The sequence below is a fragment of the Zonotrichia leucophrys genome, chromosome 4 (assembly GCF_028769735.1).
Source record: "Zonotrichia leucophrys gambelii isolate GWCS_2022_RI chromosome 4, RI_Zleu_2.0, whole genome shotgun sequence".
NCBI classification, from domain to species: domain Eukaryota; kingdom Metazoa; phylum Chordata; class Aves; order Passeriformes; family Passerellidae; genus Zonotrichia; species Zonotrichia leucophrys.
The window spans coordinates 1622528-1640319 of NC_088173.1; the positions used below are offsets into that span (position 1 = coordinate 1622528).

A 17792-nucleotide genomic window follows, 5' to 3' on the forward strand; every position below is an offset into this window, starting at 1 on the left:
TTTCTACCTCCAAGATAAATATAACATTGTATTGACATATGGTAAAAAAGGGAAATAGATTTTCTTAATCACATAAAACATATTTTGAAGAAACCATGCTTTTAAATCAATTCAGCGCTTGTACAAATTTCCCTGGAAAGAGGTAAATTCACAATCCTGAGAACCTCCAGGTACTTCACTGTAGGTATCTCAACAGCTCCTCCTGACCAAACCACCACTGCCCAAACCTGTTTGTGTACCATGGATTAAGCAGATTAAGCAGCACCTTCAGATCTGCTGTGCCACACCAGAGTGGGTCTGAGAGGATTCCCAAAGGCACCACTCTGCTTAAAACTATTTCATCCTCTGCCCACTGCAAAAGCAATGTATGTTTGCCAAAGGCAACCCCTTCTCACAGCTGAGATTTCATCAGTTTTCTTTCTCCAAAGCCATTTTCCCCTTCCTGTCCATGGTGTCAGTGTAGTAAACCCCTCAGGTTTAGCCAGGGCCCATTGGAGAATAGAATGCTGACACAGAGGCAAAAAAGTTTCCTGTCTCCAGGGACATCCGCCTTGTACCTTATCCCTATAGCCATGGAAGGCAATATTGTGTTAAACCCTACCATTGGTCACTTATGGTCACCCTAACACCTTTGCCATTGGTCAAGATTAAATCCAAGCCAAGGGTATAACAGTAGCACACTGTACCCCTACTAACTCAGAAAAAGAAGAGCTAAGACCCTTCACAGACCCTCCAATAAAGCCATACTCGTGGAACAGCCAGCGTCTTCTGCTTCTCCTCTCTCTACCGTCTGCTAGAGCCTTAAACCAAGAAAAAAGCTACCTAGCAAGCAAAGCTGAAATCACAAGAGCTGCCTAATCACTAAAAGCTAAATATCTCCCTGCTTGCTAAAGGCTAACCCTTGGTCTGAGAGCGAGCTGGCTTCTGGCACCCAGTCCCCTTGGGGACTGAGCTCTGAAACAGTAACAGCTTGCATAAAATACGACCAAGCAAAACTCATTTAGTGTCAGTGCTCTGTTACCCACGATATTTCAAAGGCATGTTACTTTCCTTACACTGAAACTCCATATTGCTCCAGGGAGCTATCCAGCACCCAAATCACCCAGAGTAACACAAGTCAAAGTCTTTCGGTCCCCAGCCACTCCCTAGCAAGCACTTGTGTGGCCACCAAAACTCTCTCAAACACAGCAGCAAAGCTGATATCACCAGCTACAGGAATTCCTCTGAAGTATTTAAAAAAAGACCAGAGGGTTAGGGATTTGAGGGCAGGAGCAGGGAAGAGGACAGACAGAAAAAGTTGCTTTCTTTCCAAGTTACTTTTTTTTTGTGGCTTAAGACAAATTATCTTGTTGCCAGGGACACACAATTTTATCTTTTTCTCTATGCTTGCCAAGCTTCAACAAGCAGGCTGCCGTGAAGTGAAGCAGTTATTGCTGACTCATGTCTTATGTTCTGCATAAGCAAATGTTACTGCTTTGCCCTGTGAAAGCTCAAGGCTACTCTCCTCAAACTTCTACCTGATGCAAGTCACTGTTCCTTTGGCTTTCAGGCAGGTTGCTTGCCACAGAATTTAACTCTTGGAAAAAATTAAAAAAAAAAAAAAGTGGGCTAGAGCACTACAGAAAAAAATATTATGAAATGGCTTCTGTACATGTGTAACATTTGAAAGAGCTCTGTGATACTTCATGACAGTCATCTAGTTTCTTATCACTGGATAATTAGGAGCACTTAAACTTCTTCTCTTCTTCTCTATCCTTCTTTGTAATTTGGGATAGACATGATCTATTTGCCAGAGAGCCCTGGTTTTCCAGTTAGTGTTGGTGTGTTCTCCTTCACTGTGTCTTCCAGCAGCTTCAACCTGAGTTCTCACATTGCTGTTGTCTTCCAATAATCAGATTATTACTGTTATTATTTTTAGAATGACAGTTAGAGACAATACACCATTTAACAGGAACAACAGGCCACAGGGATTTCCTGAGGAGAAGTGTATTACACTCAGGATTTGAGGGTTTTTGTTTCCCTCCATTATCCTACTTATATTAGCTAACTGTAAAACATTCACAATGGTAAAATATTAAAAATATGCTGGCTTTACTCCAGAGAAACTGCTGCCTTAGTAAACCATGAAGACTCATTAGGAAAAATGCATCTGATTTGTTCAATATTGCAAAAACTGCATGAAGCAAAACCACTGTCAGTTTAGTTGAGTGGTCAATACAGGGCACAAATCAACACAAAAGTTACAAATGTTAACACTTCCCTTCAAGAGAAATACACCTAACTCAACAGTTACAAAGCAGTTTGCCATGATAATTCCTTCTGAACCTAGAGTCATTGAGAAAAAAACCCACAAATTTAATTGAAAATTTGTAGTTTTCAAGACTTGTATCCTTAAGTCATCCTATTTTTGAGTGTCACAAAATATGTGCTTTCAAAAATATTTCTGACAACATGACATTACAAAGACTGATGTTCCTAATTTTTAAATTTGGCTGGTGGATGCCTGATCAATTGTTCCTGCCTGCTCTATTTAGAGATCTACCACCTTTTTTTTTTGTCTTGCTATTCTACATTAAACTGGCAATGATTTAGAACAAAACAATCCTCCTCTTTAATTTTTTTGAAAGTTAAAGCAAAATCAGGTGTGAAAGACAGACCATCAAAATTCTAAACACAGCTCTTCAAATCTTCAATAAACCTTTAAATGAGGCAGAGCAGAGAGTAGTTAAAAATTACTTACCATACAATGGCTAATCTTGGAATTGTAAACATTAAAGCTGGTTCATAGTCATCTATCATATCTTGAGTGAGGTATCCAAGCCTTAAGGCTCTAAGCAGAAGAATAAAGTTATTTAGTAAGACATCAAAGTCATGAAGAACACATTTCACTAAGGAAAAGTTTGAAAATTTTGTTATAAGCCAAACCAAACTGATACTATTTAACTCATGCACTGGTTTAATACAATCTAAACCAATATATATATATAACAGATTGCTTAAGTCTCTGCTTTAAAGAAAAATATAGTATAATACAACCATAAATGCAAGAAAAAAATCCCTTTAAGCATTTAAAGCTTTTACAATCATTCAAAACACAATTCACTTTTATGAAATTTTCTCTATTTACTATTTCATGCCAAGCTTCAGCTTGATACTAAAAATCACTGGTGCTGACAATTTTTCAAATAAAAGAAACATTTTTAAAGTAATAGCAGAAGTACTTGGTTTCATTTTCAAATACAAACTGCTCTAATTATCAAGGTCAGTCTCCCCCTTAACTAACAAAAAACCTAAAAACCACCCAAGAACAGCACCGTTTTACACTATAACTTACTGAAGTCTAAGGATTTAATATTTGGGGGAGACTTCATTGTCCTTAAATAACTTCTCAAATGTCTTAAGCCCCTTTTAAACTAAACCCCATTTTGCTTGGATTTTTTTACTTTGCTGTATTTCCCAGGTTTCTTCACAATTTTCAGATTTTACCATATGTTTCATAACATCTTCAAATTCCTTCTCTGACTTGTTCCATCAGTGTTTAAGATTGCAATGAAAACTGCACGTGAATCTTGCTTTTGATCCCCCAAAGAATGGAAATAACTTGTTCTTATTCCCTGTCAGCATTGTCCAGCCAGTACTGCTGGGGGTGGATGGGACACAACCACAAAAAGCAAACCCTGGCTGGTGCCCAGAGTGGATGGACACACTGGTGTGTGGCCCATCCTCACCCCCTGTTCCTTCCTACAGCCCAGACAGATTCCCAAAAGCTCCAAGTAAGAAACCATCTTTTAGGTTTTTTGCCCTCTTACTGGGCAAATGCAGAATCCCAGAATTGTCAGGGTTGGAATGGACCTCTGGAAATCAGCCAGTCCAGGTGACACAAGAACACATCCTGTGTGTTTGGAATGTCCCCAGAGAGGGAGACTCCACAACCTCCATGGGCAACTCTTCTGCCACTTCAAACTGGAGAAATTCTTCCCCATGCTGGTGTGAACTTGTCTTCTTGTAATTATGGCTGCTACTCCTTGTGCCGTCCCCAGGCACCATGGAAGAGAGCCTGGCACCATCCTCTTGCACACACCTTTGAGATATTTGTGTGCATGGATCAGATCCTCTCAGTCTTGCTGTCTAACAGGCCCAGCTCCCCCAGCCTCTCCTTCTAAGAGAGATGCTCCAGACCTCTCCTCACCTTTGTGGCCTCTGCTGACACGTGTATGCCACAGGTGAGTGTGTGCATGTGTGCAACTCCCTGACTGATGGAAGGTAATTCCTCCTACTTGTGACCCTTTCTGAGTTGTAATCCTGTCCCCAAACTGCCTCAAACCCCCTGATCTTGGTGCCACACACAGACTGTGGCAGTGTGCTCTGCACTCCTCCATTCCTTGATGAAAGGGTTGATCACACCAGGCCCAGGGTCCTGCTTCCCAAGTTCTCCTGACACGACAGTGAAACCAAGACTTTTCCTAAGGGCCTCTTACAGTCAACTGGTATCTAATAATTCTACACAGAACATAATTCACTAATTTTCTTTTAAGAACAGTGCTGCACTGCTCAAAACCTTGCTTAGGCTGAGTATTTCACATGCTGCTCCCCTCTACTGCCCATCTGCAGGCTAGTTAATCTGTCACAAGGGAGAAGAAAAAGAGCTGTTCAACACAGTATATTACAAATTCACACTTTTCTTGGCACTTTATACTTCTAGAACTCATGGATTGCTGAATTGATTTCTTTCATCATTGTCCCTTCATATATACAGAGCCAAAGACCAGTCCTTTGAGATTTTCAAGAGCTTTTATGAGATCTTAATGAACCTCAGTGGAGGTTCACAGATTATTTGAACCATCTTTCCATGTATTCTTGCATGAAATATCATTAAGTCTTGATGCCTTGAACAGACTAAGCTTATTTAAATGCTGAGTCTTCATGTACACTTCTGTAACTAGGCATACCAACAATACAGTTATTGTTGGATTAACTCTCGTGTTTTGTTTTGTATTTTTTAATGTAGAAAACAAAAAACTACAGGTTTGTGCCTGCCAAGCATGCTTAATACCTTTGAATTTGGATACTTACTAGAAAAGCAAAATACCTGGTGTTTTAGGACAATTCTTCAATATTAATAGTTAATGCACTGCAATAAAAACTCAGACAAAGCAAACAAAAATTAAGATCTAATCCTTAACTTACCTCTCCACAGTTTCACAGAACAGTACAATAACCTCTTGCTGTACATAGTATTCTTTTGGAGACTTCACAGGTACCATGGCTGACACGTAACTACAAAAATTACAAAATAATGTACCACTGTTTCACGTGCTTTAACAACAAACCAAACCTAGGAGGAATCATCTTAGAAACCTAGGATGATTTCCTGCACCAATTTGTATTTATTTCAACAGCACTCACTATGAAAACTCTACTGTGCAAGAATCTATGAGAAACACAGCCAAATTACTTATTGAAGTGGAATTGAGGCAGCGGAAGTCAGCAGTAATTTAGAAATATTATAATTCTATAGCACATTCATGATACAATGATGCAATTATGATAGCATTTAGCTATCAGAACCCTTTACTGTGTGGCACAGTGCCTTGGAAGGATCTTCACTGCCCCATCTTAAGGACAGAATAGTTTATTCTGCATTTCTTCAATAAAAAAAGTCTGACTTAAACCAAATATTTATCTATAATAATTTTACCTGAAACAAGATGAGTAAAATTCAGTTACCCAGATGACACAGCTTATGCCAGTTAAAATTTGGCCTCATTTCTGTGTGGCATTGCTAGCAAAAGCACTAATTCAACAAGGTAAGAAACACTGGGAGAAGTTCAGTGGTTTTCTGTCACTGTGTTACTTAATTGGTCATTTGTAGAATACAAGTAACACAGAAAGGGAAGAAGCTGTTTGCAGAACAATGGTGAAGAAAAATGCTGTACATAGAGAGTGGTATTGACAGGCCAAAAACTGCACAGACACTGCCAAGAACCAGTTACTGATTGTTATTGGTGTCTGCACTCAAACCCACACTTAAAAACGTGTTTTTAGACAACATTTTCAATTACAGTGATTGCAATGTACCAGAATAATGATGCCTTTTCTAATCAGAAAAAACCTGCTTACCCTGAGTGAAGAACACAAGAGAATAACAACTTTGAGGAAAGGCAAGCAGTAATGTGGGACATGACAGTCTATAGGTTATTACCAACAAATATTAAAGGACTACCCATTTCTAAGAAACATGTTCTGCTAAGGGCAGCAGTGACTGTGCCATATTAGATCCACAGATAATCCTGCCCATTATCTTGTCTGTGGCCAGCAGCACAAACATCTAACACACAGGCAGGTAGCTGAAGCACAGTGCCAGACTGGTCAATGTGACCCTTGATGCAAAAAAGCATCACCCCAAAAAGCAGTTATTTTTACTTAAGGTATAAACCTCAAAGTCATTCTTCAATCACAAGTTTTCAAATCAGTGATTTCCTGTGGTTAATTATGGTTCATGTAAAAGCACTTCCTCCATTCCTCCTCAGAATTCAATTTGCCTTCCTAAATTCACTGTACATCTTGCTTGTACCACTAAGCACTAGAGAACAAAACCTCTGTCTCTAGAATATTCATTATCATTCTTTTCTTTTTAAACATCTATTTGTTGCCTTTTCTCTGACGAAAAAAATATTAAGAGATTTATGGTTTCCTTTTGTGTCTTGGAAATTCTCCCTCAAATGCCATATGCCAGTATGCAAATGGGGGATTATAGTTTAGTTGGAGAGAACAAATGTTGATTGCTAAAAAGCTATTTAGTTTTTATTATTGCTACACTGGAAGGAGAAATCTAACAATACACAAATTACTAAAGAATTCAAATACTATGATAAAAAATTTACATCCTTTTTCCACTCAAAGAAAATAAAGTGAATGAGTCAATTTCCAAAAGCTAACAAGCCAAAAAACAGCTGCAGTGGCTAAGACATGGCTCACAACACAATTATTTAATCTCTTTTACCTTAATTCAAACTCAGCAAAAAGGACATCAAAATGCTTGAGGGAATCTTTCATTTTTTCTGTGTAGAGGTTCAAATCCCTTAAGGCCTGGTCACGGATGATATTTCTGACTTCCTCCAGGCTTCGGGTCAGGTCCTTGGCCAAGGGCCTCATGGCCATACTCTCAATTTCACGATTCATAATAATTGAACCAGCAGCCAAACACTATGAAAGACATGAAGAGAGACAGTATTAATTTTTACAAAGTAAAAATCCTTCTATACTCAAAAACAAAGCACAAGATGTGCTATTTAATAAGATGTGCTTTTGAACAAGGGCAGTACTTAGTCCCAGTTGGCTGCAAATTATTAAACAAGTGAAAGATTTAAGGCTGGTATGTCAAGAGTCAAAAGCTTTCACAGAAAAGGTTCGGGAGCAGCTCAGCCAGGGAGACATGAGAAGAGGAAAAGGTTGAAGAACAAGAATGTCTTAGGGTGACCACAGTGCTGACAGAAGTAAAGTTGTTCTCCCACCGGTTAGGCAATTAGTAGGATAGCAGGATTAGCAGGACAGGTCCTCTATGCACACACAGATTCCTTGCATAAAAGAGGTGGGAATCCAGCAAAACTACAGTCCATGGACTGTATGATTTGAGCTTTGATTTGGACATTTTATTGTAAAATAAATCTGTTCATTATAAAAAGAACAAATTCTGCAACTGTGATGTCTTTTACAGCAAAACTGCTCACACTGGCTATCACACAGGGATCCAGTTAGGCCAGTATCCTGCTTCCCACAGAAATTATACAAAAATCAGGTCACTGAGTGATTCTTCCCTTCTAGTGTCTGGAAAGCAGCTATTTAAGACTGCTTGCCCCAGGCATTATACGTGGACTCTCTCTGACCAGCTGACAAAGACATTAACAGTAGATTTTTACTGTAACACACTAATAAAACTTTTTAAAGATCTTGCCACTAAACACAACTGCTGGCTTTATTCTTTTATGGTTACATTTGGAAGACAATGAGCCCCAATATAAATTACACCTGCTGCATTAATAGAAATACTTCGGCTAACTGAGAAAATACAAGGTTGTTCTCAAAGATCAGGGGTTTTTTCCCTTTTTTAAATCTCCATTTGCAGCTGTGTCACCCCCCTCTCCCAGGCATCCTGTGGATGGGAGCCACAGTATGAGGGACCTGCAGTCCCAGAAAGGATCCTTTCTCAGCAGTCTGATGCATTGATTTGAGGGCACTCAGAGAAGATCATGTTCTTACTTCTTATCAGCCAAAGCAGTGTTTGTAGGAAGTATGGATAAAGTAAGTGTTACCTGCTGAGAGGGATTCTCAGTCTGATAATTCAGTGATTGTACTGACAGGGACAGAAGTGTGTACTCATAAAGCTCACACAACTTTCCTGCTCCATGAATTTACAGGAGGACAGTGCCTACAGCAGTAGGAGTTGGCATTACATCATCGCTGCATATGTTCCTTTCCCTGAAACCAACAGGTCTCTCCAGCCTGAGGGCTGCACAGTGAAAGTTGGATTTGGAATCGGGTTTAGCTCATATAACGCAGCAGTGAATAAAACAAGACTTAGGATTACAAAGCACTGACATACCAAATTAATTTTGTAAATTCTATCTAAGACTTCTCTGACTCAGAGGAGCCTACAATTAACAACTGTCAAAGCAAGTTTCAGAAACAGAACATATGGAGGCATATTGGACTGAGCAAGATGGGAAATCTTCATGGAGAACAGGCCCTTGAAAAAGAAAGAGAAACTGGTAGAGAAAAAAAAAGGATATTAACAGGACGCCAAGGATTGCTTCAAATACAGGAGAGGCAACACCGATAAGAAGACCACAACATGCTGTTGTGTGGTGGGATGTCTGGACTAACCCCACTCTGAACAAATTCATGGTGTCACCTTAAGTCACCTTCAGGCCAGTAAAAGTGAAGAGTTTATCACTAAAGATACCACAATGATTTACTTTTTTTTAGCCAAAGACATCAGTACAAATAAATAAATAAATATCTTGTATATTGTTTTGAAACTTCAGGCTTCCTTTGGTTAAAATAACAGAAGCTTATTCACTACAAAAATTCCTTGTTCTCACAGGTTGCTCTAGAAGCAAGTCTTTGAGAGAAACCAGGTAAGAGAAGAAAAGTGGACTTCAGTGTTCTACAGAGGAACTACATTTGTTTCACATAACTGCCTTGTTTCATGTGTATGCCATGTATGTTTCATGGCATACACATGAAACAAGGCAGTTATGGGCAACAAATGACAGCCTGAGGCTGCATATTTAGGATGAATTATAGCATAACAGAGGCATTAAAATAAAGTGACAGCATAAACTTCTATTTGTTGGAGATGAACTTTTGTCCTGTTAAAACTCCCTAGTACACTTTTATTTGTTTCTAAGATCTTCTAAACACAAAATGGCTGATCAGAAAAAAACTCAAAAACATCACTCAGCTGCTAACCCACAAAAGAATAGTTTTTCACTATGGATTACTGACAACACACAATTATGAAAATAACCTGGTATGCTCTTAGTCCAGCCAAAACCACAGTTAAAGAACCCCATTGCTCTGAGCACCCCCAGAGCAAGTCCTCTTGTTTATTTTGCCCTGTAATTCTTTTTTGTACCTCTTTCAGAAAAGTCTGAAAAGGTTCTTATGGCTTTACACAATAAAAAAAAAGTGTCTATTAATCCAAAAAACAGCAGTGTGACAGACCTACCTCTGCTCCAAACCAAAGCTGTCCTGCAAGGTTGTCATGCCGAATTTCCTCTGGAAACTTCACACAGAAGTCTCTGTTGGCCCGTTCATGTGGAATGCATTCATCCATGATTTGGTTTATGATGTTCAAAACATTATCCTGAAGCAAAACACAGGATACCATATATACTGTTTGCATAGAAAATAGTGAGCTACCATCCCATTAAGACAGAAAATGCAGTGTTTAACTCTCATGGTCTTCATACACACTGAAAACAGAGAACACTGCACAGAAACAAGAGCAGCAAACTTCACTCTCTGTAGTTTTCCTAGAAACTGTTTCTCAGATTAGTTGCACTTTAATTTGACTACTCTATGGGGACTTCTGATGAGGAGGCATGACAAAGAGTTCATTACGTCCAGCTGTCTGTATCTATCAGTAAATAAATTACAAGTACAAGTGAATTATACTTCCATTTCCTCTCACCAGCCCCAAAAACACACACTCCCCTTATTCCCACAAAGACACCTGACAGGGTACCTTGCAGTTGTTAGAAATTGAGTTATGTTGGGATCATTTAAGCTCATCCTGGTAATCTAAAGCACTTTACACACTTGAATCCCCAATGGGCAAGGGCTGGCACACTCACCAACCACCTCATCCCCCAGGCACCAGGAGGATAAGGGGCCACCACAGAAATTACAGCTTTAATAACTGCTCTGATCTACCTCTGCGCCAGGACAATGATCAAAGACCTACAAGCATTTTCTTGATATGCAGTAAATAATCTGTATTCATTTATTTGAAAAGATAATTTTCACATTCCCCTGCTGGGAACTGTACAGAATTTAATTAACATAATAAAGGTAGATTGAGAGCATGAAAAGGGCTGAGTGCTTTCATAAAGATGTTTTGTCTTCTGCTTCTTCCGCTATTTACAGAATTCACATTTTATTTAAAGTATTTCTCAAACAAATACCACCACATCTGTCTGTACAAAATTGCTTAACAGACAGAATTGCCTTAAATCTACACTTCACTGGTTTATTTTCACCTGCATTTAAAAAACAAGAAGACAGGAATTTTGAAGGAACCTGCCCCTTTAATATGTTGCCCATCAAAAAAGACAAAACCTACTTTAGCTACAAAGAATGATCCACATTTTCTGCAATTTCTCCACAGACTGCTGCACCTGCTGTTACCACAAAATAGTCTTAACATTAAGGCTATAATTACAGTTGTCTTCATCCAAAATAAGGGAATAAATTAACAATCAGCAATATTTATTACACACTGGTATAAGGTACTTGATGTGTTAACCATTAAAACAGTTTCACTATAAAGCATTTTTTGCAAAGCTGTCATGAGATAATAAGTTTCATTTCAATAAAGTTGCAAAAAACAAAAAAACCTCATCTCCTACAGTTAAAAAACACGAAGAAATGTAACAATCAACCATCTTCTCTAGATGTAAGACTGAAAATCAAATGCCCTGTAGCCCCTCCAGGGCATCACAACACAGACCATGGCCAGCAGGTATGAGAAAAGACACAAAAAGAAAACTAGAATCACTGACACAAAATTGCTGATTTTAGAGATGAAATCTCCCCCTCACTGTGCTGGGCCCATTGTACTGCCAGGATCAGTGGGGCACTAGGATCCCTTAGAACCCAAAGGGATGCCCCTTGCAGGAACTGATGGAAAAACCAACCTTAAATACTCCCTGGGGTCCTTGCAAGGAGCACTGAAGTTCAAATGCTGGAAGAGAACAGAGCAGAGACGCCCAGACCCTGCTGCAGCAGCAGCATCCTGAACCCCTCCCTGGCTGCAGAACACTCACCACCTCCAGGACAACAGGGAATTAGACAAACAATCACATCCAAACTGGCGTGACACTTTAGGGTCAGAAAAAACAGAATAATAGCAACTTTCCCATCCCCTTCCATTTCTTAATTCGTGGTATTGAGTACACTTCTCTCACCATTATTTAGCTAACTCTACCTGGGAACTGAGTATTTGGAAAGTAGGTCTCCTAAGAAAAACAACTCCTAACCTACCCAGCTGCCACCCAAAGTAACAGAGCAGAGACTGGAACTGAGGATAAAAACATTTACATTGTAGAAAGGCATGAGTCACTCATGAAGTGTTTCAAATCTGTTATTACTGATCTATTTTGAGACCAGGTGCTTTGCCTGTAGGTCTCACTTTATCACCAGTGCAATACAAGTTGGTCTTTATCACCAGGATGAAAAAGCCAGATTCCTGTTTTCAGAGAATTAATCAAAGTTTGTAAAGGCCTTTTTGCATTGGAGAGATATAGTGGTAAAAAGCAGTCTTACCAGTCAAAATTTTGTAAAACTTTCACGACATGCAGAGAAATATTAAGGCAGGAAATGGGAGAAGAACAGTATTCAAATCTGGTTATATCAGACTGTAAGTAATCCAATTACATTTTATTTTAGGACATGATATTCCAATTTATTTTACTTGCCAACCAACTTTAATATGGGGAAATGCAATTTTTCTCTTACTTTTTTTCCCCTAAAATGCTACACAGAATAAGAGGAAAAGACATATTAAAAACAACTTTCCTCCCTAAATTTTATTTTACTTCAGTGGATTATTTTACAAATGCAATCTTATTTGACAGCAGCTACAAGACAGATTGAATTTCCCTTACATAACCACCTATATACATATTCAAAATTCCTGACTATCAAAGAAGATTTTACACAAATAGAATAAAGAAAGAGGACTCACAGCTGGTAAGCAACTGTTCCATGGTTTTGCTCTGTTTTTCTAATCATTATACCTGTTAAAAAGCTCTAAGATGGTTAAATCATCTCAGGAGATAATTATTACAAGCATAATGAAATTTTATACCTTAATGCACTTAAATATTGCAACTAAAGGCAAGATGATGTAACGAAGATAATTCAACTTTGTACAATGTACTAATGTTTAAGCATATAATTTATTTGCTTCCCACTTAAAAGACCCTTAATATTCTTCCTCATTTCTTCAACATTCCTATAATCTCTAGATGCTTCTGCTCCAGAACATCCAAGATCTACCAATATATCTCCACTTATGCCAAACTTTGAGTCAGGTGTTTTTTTAATATGTGCAGTACTACTAAGTTAAACTGCAGGTAAATAGAATTTTAATATACACTTCCCAATGGAGATAAATCACAATAGCCCATCTTCAGTAGCAGTTGTCTGTATGCTTCACATGGGCAGCTGGTTATTCTGCCAGAGCACGGAATGAAAAAGCCAATTAAAAAGATGGGCATCTTTTCCTGCCTGGTCTAGCAGGGATACAGGAAGATCAGGAAGGAACGGCTGATGGAACTTAGATATAAAATGTACAAATACTGAAAGATTTCGACAAGGTAAATTGCCTTTGCTGTTTCAAGATGTGCAATTTCCCAAATTCCCTGTTGTTCTACAGGGTTTATTTTATTGTCCTACAGAAGGAAAAAAAAAAACCAAAACAAACCAACATTTCTCCATCACTTCCCTCTACCATTTTTCTTATGACACCCAGAGCAGAGTAACTTCCATAAAAAATCTGGAATATTTGCTCCCATAATAATTTCAGATCTCAGATGCTTTAAAACTGGAAGGATGCCAGCCAATTTAGACAGACTATCCAAGGCATTGTAAGCAAATTAGTCTTTTCTTTAGAAGAGCTTCAAGAAACATTCAATTTATTTAATTACAGTATTCTGCTTTGTAAGCTAATAACAAATTTGGATACATGGTAGCACTGAAATTTTGCTCCAATTTAAGCAACAGAAATCAATTAGTTGGAATTGAAGTAGTAAATCTTTCACTTGATCCATCTTTCTACATAAAAGCCTCTGGATTTTAATGCCTCCTTTGGTGGCTTTATTTGTTATCTTTTGGTTTATGGGCACACTGGGATGTGCACAGTTTTGTTTCAGGTGCTCTGCTGAGGCTTTTCAGCAGCACAGGCAGCCACTGCAGAAATTCTGCTTTGGGATTTACTCCAAACTCCTCATTTCCTGGAAAACACAGCTCAGAGTTTCACATAACAGACAGCACTCATATTTCACGTTGATAGGGAAGATAATGAGTGGTAGTGAGACAATGTATGTAGGTAGCCAGAGTAGAGGACAGAAAGTTGGTTTATTTTTGGCCCATCAGTAATTAGCCATATATGAAATAATTAGAGCATAAAGATAACATCAATTGCTGCATTAGCTTCCTGAATAGGTACCAAAAAAATGCCAAGAAATCATCTTCCTTATACTATGAAACATATGTTTACAGCAACAAAAGGCAAACTAATCTACTCTTTTGTACATGTCATTGATGAAATTTATGCCGCTCTTCCACAACATTAAATTTAACATGACCTTTCTGAGGTCTTTTGCAAGACTTCTTCAAAGGAAGATAACTTTCTGTGCTCTTCAGTACCTCTTTAACAGCCATGTTTTGAGTTATCAGTAAAATCCAGCTAAGGCAATGTGGTCTATGACAATATCACTATGAGCTGAAGAGATGATTCTTTATGTTCTTCATTTAATTAAGTCCATGACATTTTTTGTTACCTTTTCTAGCTTAGTAAGTTCCAGAACTCCTTCAACATCACATTATGGCAATCAGAAGTCACTGATGAACAAAAATTAATGCCAAAAATAAAGGAAGATTTTACTGTAATTAAAACAATTTGTGAGTATTTAGGGTTTTATGAGCTACTTTAACAAAAGAATCCAGTACCAAGGGGTGGTGTCCTCTGTGATGCAACAAACAGGTTTTCAATGTACACACAGAAGTCCTGGCTTCAGAACCCAGACAGTTATTTCACACTAGAGATCCAAAGCCTCTCTGAGGTCTTCCCTCCAGTCCATCTTGCACAGATCCAAAGGCTGAGCTTTCAGACTCTTTTTGTCTCACCAGCTAATTGATTATTTCCTACTGGCAATGTAATTCAATGGAATTGTTTGGGTTGGAAAAGACTTTTCAGATCACGTCCAACCACTAACGCAGCACCGCCAAGTCCCCTGCTAAATCACATGCCCAAGTCCCACATCCACAAACCTTGTCATCACCTCCAGGGATGGTGACTCAGCCACTGCCCTGGGCAGCCTGCTCCAATGCTTGATAACCCTTTTCATGAAGGAAGTTTGCCTAATATCCCATCTAAACCTCTCCTGGCACAACCTGGGCCATTTCCTCTTGCCTTTTCTATTGTTACTGAGGAGAGGAGCCTGAACCCCGCCTGGCTACAACCTCATGGAGTTGGAGAGAACAATAAGGTCTTCCCTGAGCCTCCTTTTCTCCAGGCTAAATGTGTCCAGCTGCCTCAGCCACTCAAAACACCCGTGCTTGGCCACAGCACTGCTGATCCAGCCCAGCTGCCATTGGCCTTCTTGGCCACCTGGGCACACCTGGCTCATGTGCAGCCACTCTCACCCAGCACCCCCAGGTCCCTTTGCAGGGCCCTTTCCAGCCACCCTGGCCCAGCTGTGGCCCTGGGGCAGGACCCAGCACTCGGCCTTGTTGAACCTCAGAGCCCTGGGCCCACTGATCCAGCCTGTCCAGATCCCTCTGCTGAGCCCTCCTGCTGTTGAAGAGATCAACTCTTCTACCCAACTTGGTATCATCTGTAAACTGAGGGTGCAACTCATGAGACTCCACTTTCTAAAAGTAACACAATTTTTCCATGTATGAACTTTGGGGAGCAGCTCCTAGTTTAACCCATCCCACTAGAGAGTAATACCAAAACTGATGAAGACACCTTGGATATCTAGCAATTTAAATTCTGTATTGCCCCAGCCTAGCAACAACTCTCAATAAATAAAAGAGATAAAATAAAATCCCCATTCACAGAGGGCAGAATGAAGGAGATGCCATCATGAATTACTGCCATCTTCACTTTGCCTTCCCCTGCTGCAGTGAAAGCATCCTGCATCCCCAACACATTCATTACTGAGTTGGCATGGATCCAGCTTTCTTCCCTATGGTTCTCTGCTGCAAATTAATTCCCTGACCTGCAGTGCACAGCATTTTCATTCCACTCTGTCCACAGTCTTAGATAACAGGAGTTTCTCACAATGACCTATCTGACCCATGTGAGCAAGTGGAAACACATGAAAAAACTTGTTAACGTGAGAAACTACAATTTAAGACTACAGTATTAAACATTATTAGGATCCCTTTTTCAAGGAAAAAATACATTTAAATATTAATCACTCCCTATATAAGATCAAATATGAAATGTAGAAAGAAAATACAATTCCTGTTAGTTGATGGAGTTGTACTGATGGCCCAACTTACAGTCAAGCATTTTATATTTTATAGCCATTTGCTAATTATTCTGTAGTGACCAGAAGTTTCCCCAAAAATTAAGAAAAGCTGTTAAAAGCCAACATTTTAAAAGACACATTTATTTATTTTATTTCTTGACAATGAATGTTTAACTCTGCAGGTTTGTTTTTCACCCAACTACAATATTCTGCTGATCACCTGATTTATTGGGGGAAAAAGGGCCAATTTAACATCTGTGAACCAAACTCAACAGACAAAAAACCCAACTCTTATGATACTTGTAAGTTACTCTGTGTATTTAGAACAACCATACTCAAGTTCATTTGCAGTGAAGTATGGTAAAAACATATGAAAGGGTTGACAACTCTGCCTGCTTGCAAAATAAATGTTAAGATCTTTCACTCAATGGCAAATCCAAGTAGGAAGCAGGTACTTGCTTGAAGATGTCAGGCAGCAAAGAGAAGACATCTGTTAGGGCAATGCAACTCACACAAGTCATCACTGCTAGGAGTAATGAAATGACAAATGTTGCCATCAGTTATAAAACAACTGAACTGGAAATGAAAGTCTAAAGGAAAACCACCCAAATTTACAAGCTCTATGATGCCAGGAAAAAAGTAAAGTAGATATGTGTATTGTCTCAGATTTCAACTTAATCTTGACATCATCACTTTAAAATGGCTCTTGTCAGTTTTTCTTTTTCTAGACTGGCACTGTCCCCACTAAAATTAAATTGGAAGACACTGTATAAAAGAAAATAATTTTCTCCAAATAAGTCTTAGCTCACTCTCATGTCAAACAGCCTAATCCTGGCACAAATTTCTGACTTTACTGCAGAAAGTCTCTTAAATACAAGCCTTATGAGAACTTTGTTCTAGAGTCCACCAGCTCTGTTCCAGTTTAAAAAAAAAGCCTCAAACACAGATACAATTCAGAAAACAATCATGATCCCCTCCTCACCACAAATCAAGGAGGAGCACCCAACAGGTTGGACAGAGTTTGCTTTTGGTTTACTTCTTCCCTCTGTTGTTAAAAGGTATCTTTGTCTGCTACAGTTTCTCAACTTTGTGACCATGAATGTTTCTTTCAGTCAACTTTCTCTTTGATCTCAGGAATGACCCTGCTGTCTCCTTCACTGACATAACATAGCTAATATAATGTCTGCAGGGTTACAAATTAGGCAAGAAAGACCTCGCTATTACTTCAGCTAAAAGTACTCCTAGTTCAATCCACACTGTTTAACCTTTGTATCAATTAACAAAATAGCATCAGGAATAGATTCTTGCCAACTGCTAACCAATCATTAGGTTTCAGAACCCAGCAGGGAGTTCCTTTCACTTTTGGCTAATTTGTCTCCTTTAATGAGATCTATTTCCACCCAATTCTACAAGAAAATGTTCTTCAGTGGACAGATGCAATCAAACAGGAAAAACATCCCACCTCTGAACTGTCTCATTGTTCACAGTGATGATGGCACATACTCCCAGTTTGCTCCTGTCAAGGATGCTAATGATACAATTAGTACTTCACAGATAACTCACTGCCAACCCACTACAGCAGTGCCCTCTGAGTTCTTTGGCAGCTCCTGACAGGTACCCTCTCCATCAAGGGATGCTCCTTGATGCTGACTTCCTTTGTAAAAACTGCTTCTCTTCAGCATGGATCCAATTCCAATAAAGCACAGAATGAAAGAGCATACATTTCCCCCTAGAGATTCCTTATTCTCATACCACTTAAACTTAGCAGATAGCAGGAGACACCTTCAGATAAGGTTTTTTTACACC

General features: G+C 39.0%; 1 protein-coding gene across 6 annotated transcripts in view; it reads right to left on the minus strand.

Moving 5' to 3' along the window:
- The window catches only part of ZFYVE28 (zinc finger FYVE-type containing 28), a 180132-nt gene that overhangs the window by 52638 nt on the left and 109702 nt on the right, over positions 1-17792 (minus strand). For all 6 annotated transcript variants that reach the window (XM_064710207.1, XM_064710206.1, XM_064710205.1 and 3 more), the window contains 4 exons: positions 9731-9868; positions 7004-7206; positions 5188-5277; positions 2741-2830 (listed from right to left, as the gene is read on the minus strand). In XM_064710207.1, coding sequence (XP_064566277.1) covers positions 2741-2830; positions 5188-5277; positions 7004-7206; positions 9731-9838 — 491 coding nt within the window. In that variant the 5' untranslated portion in view covers positions 9839-9868. The remainder of the gene's footprint in view (positions 1-2740; positions 2831-5187; positions 5278-7003; positions 7207-9730; positions 9869-17792) is intronic.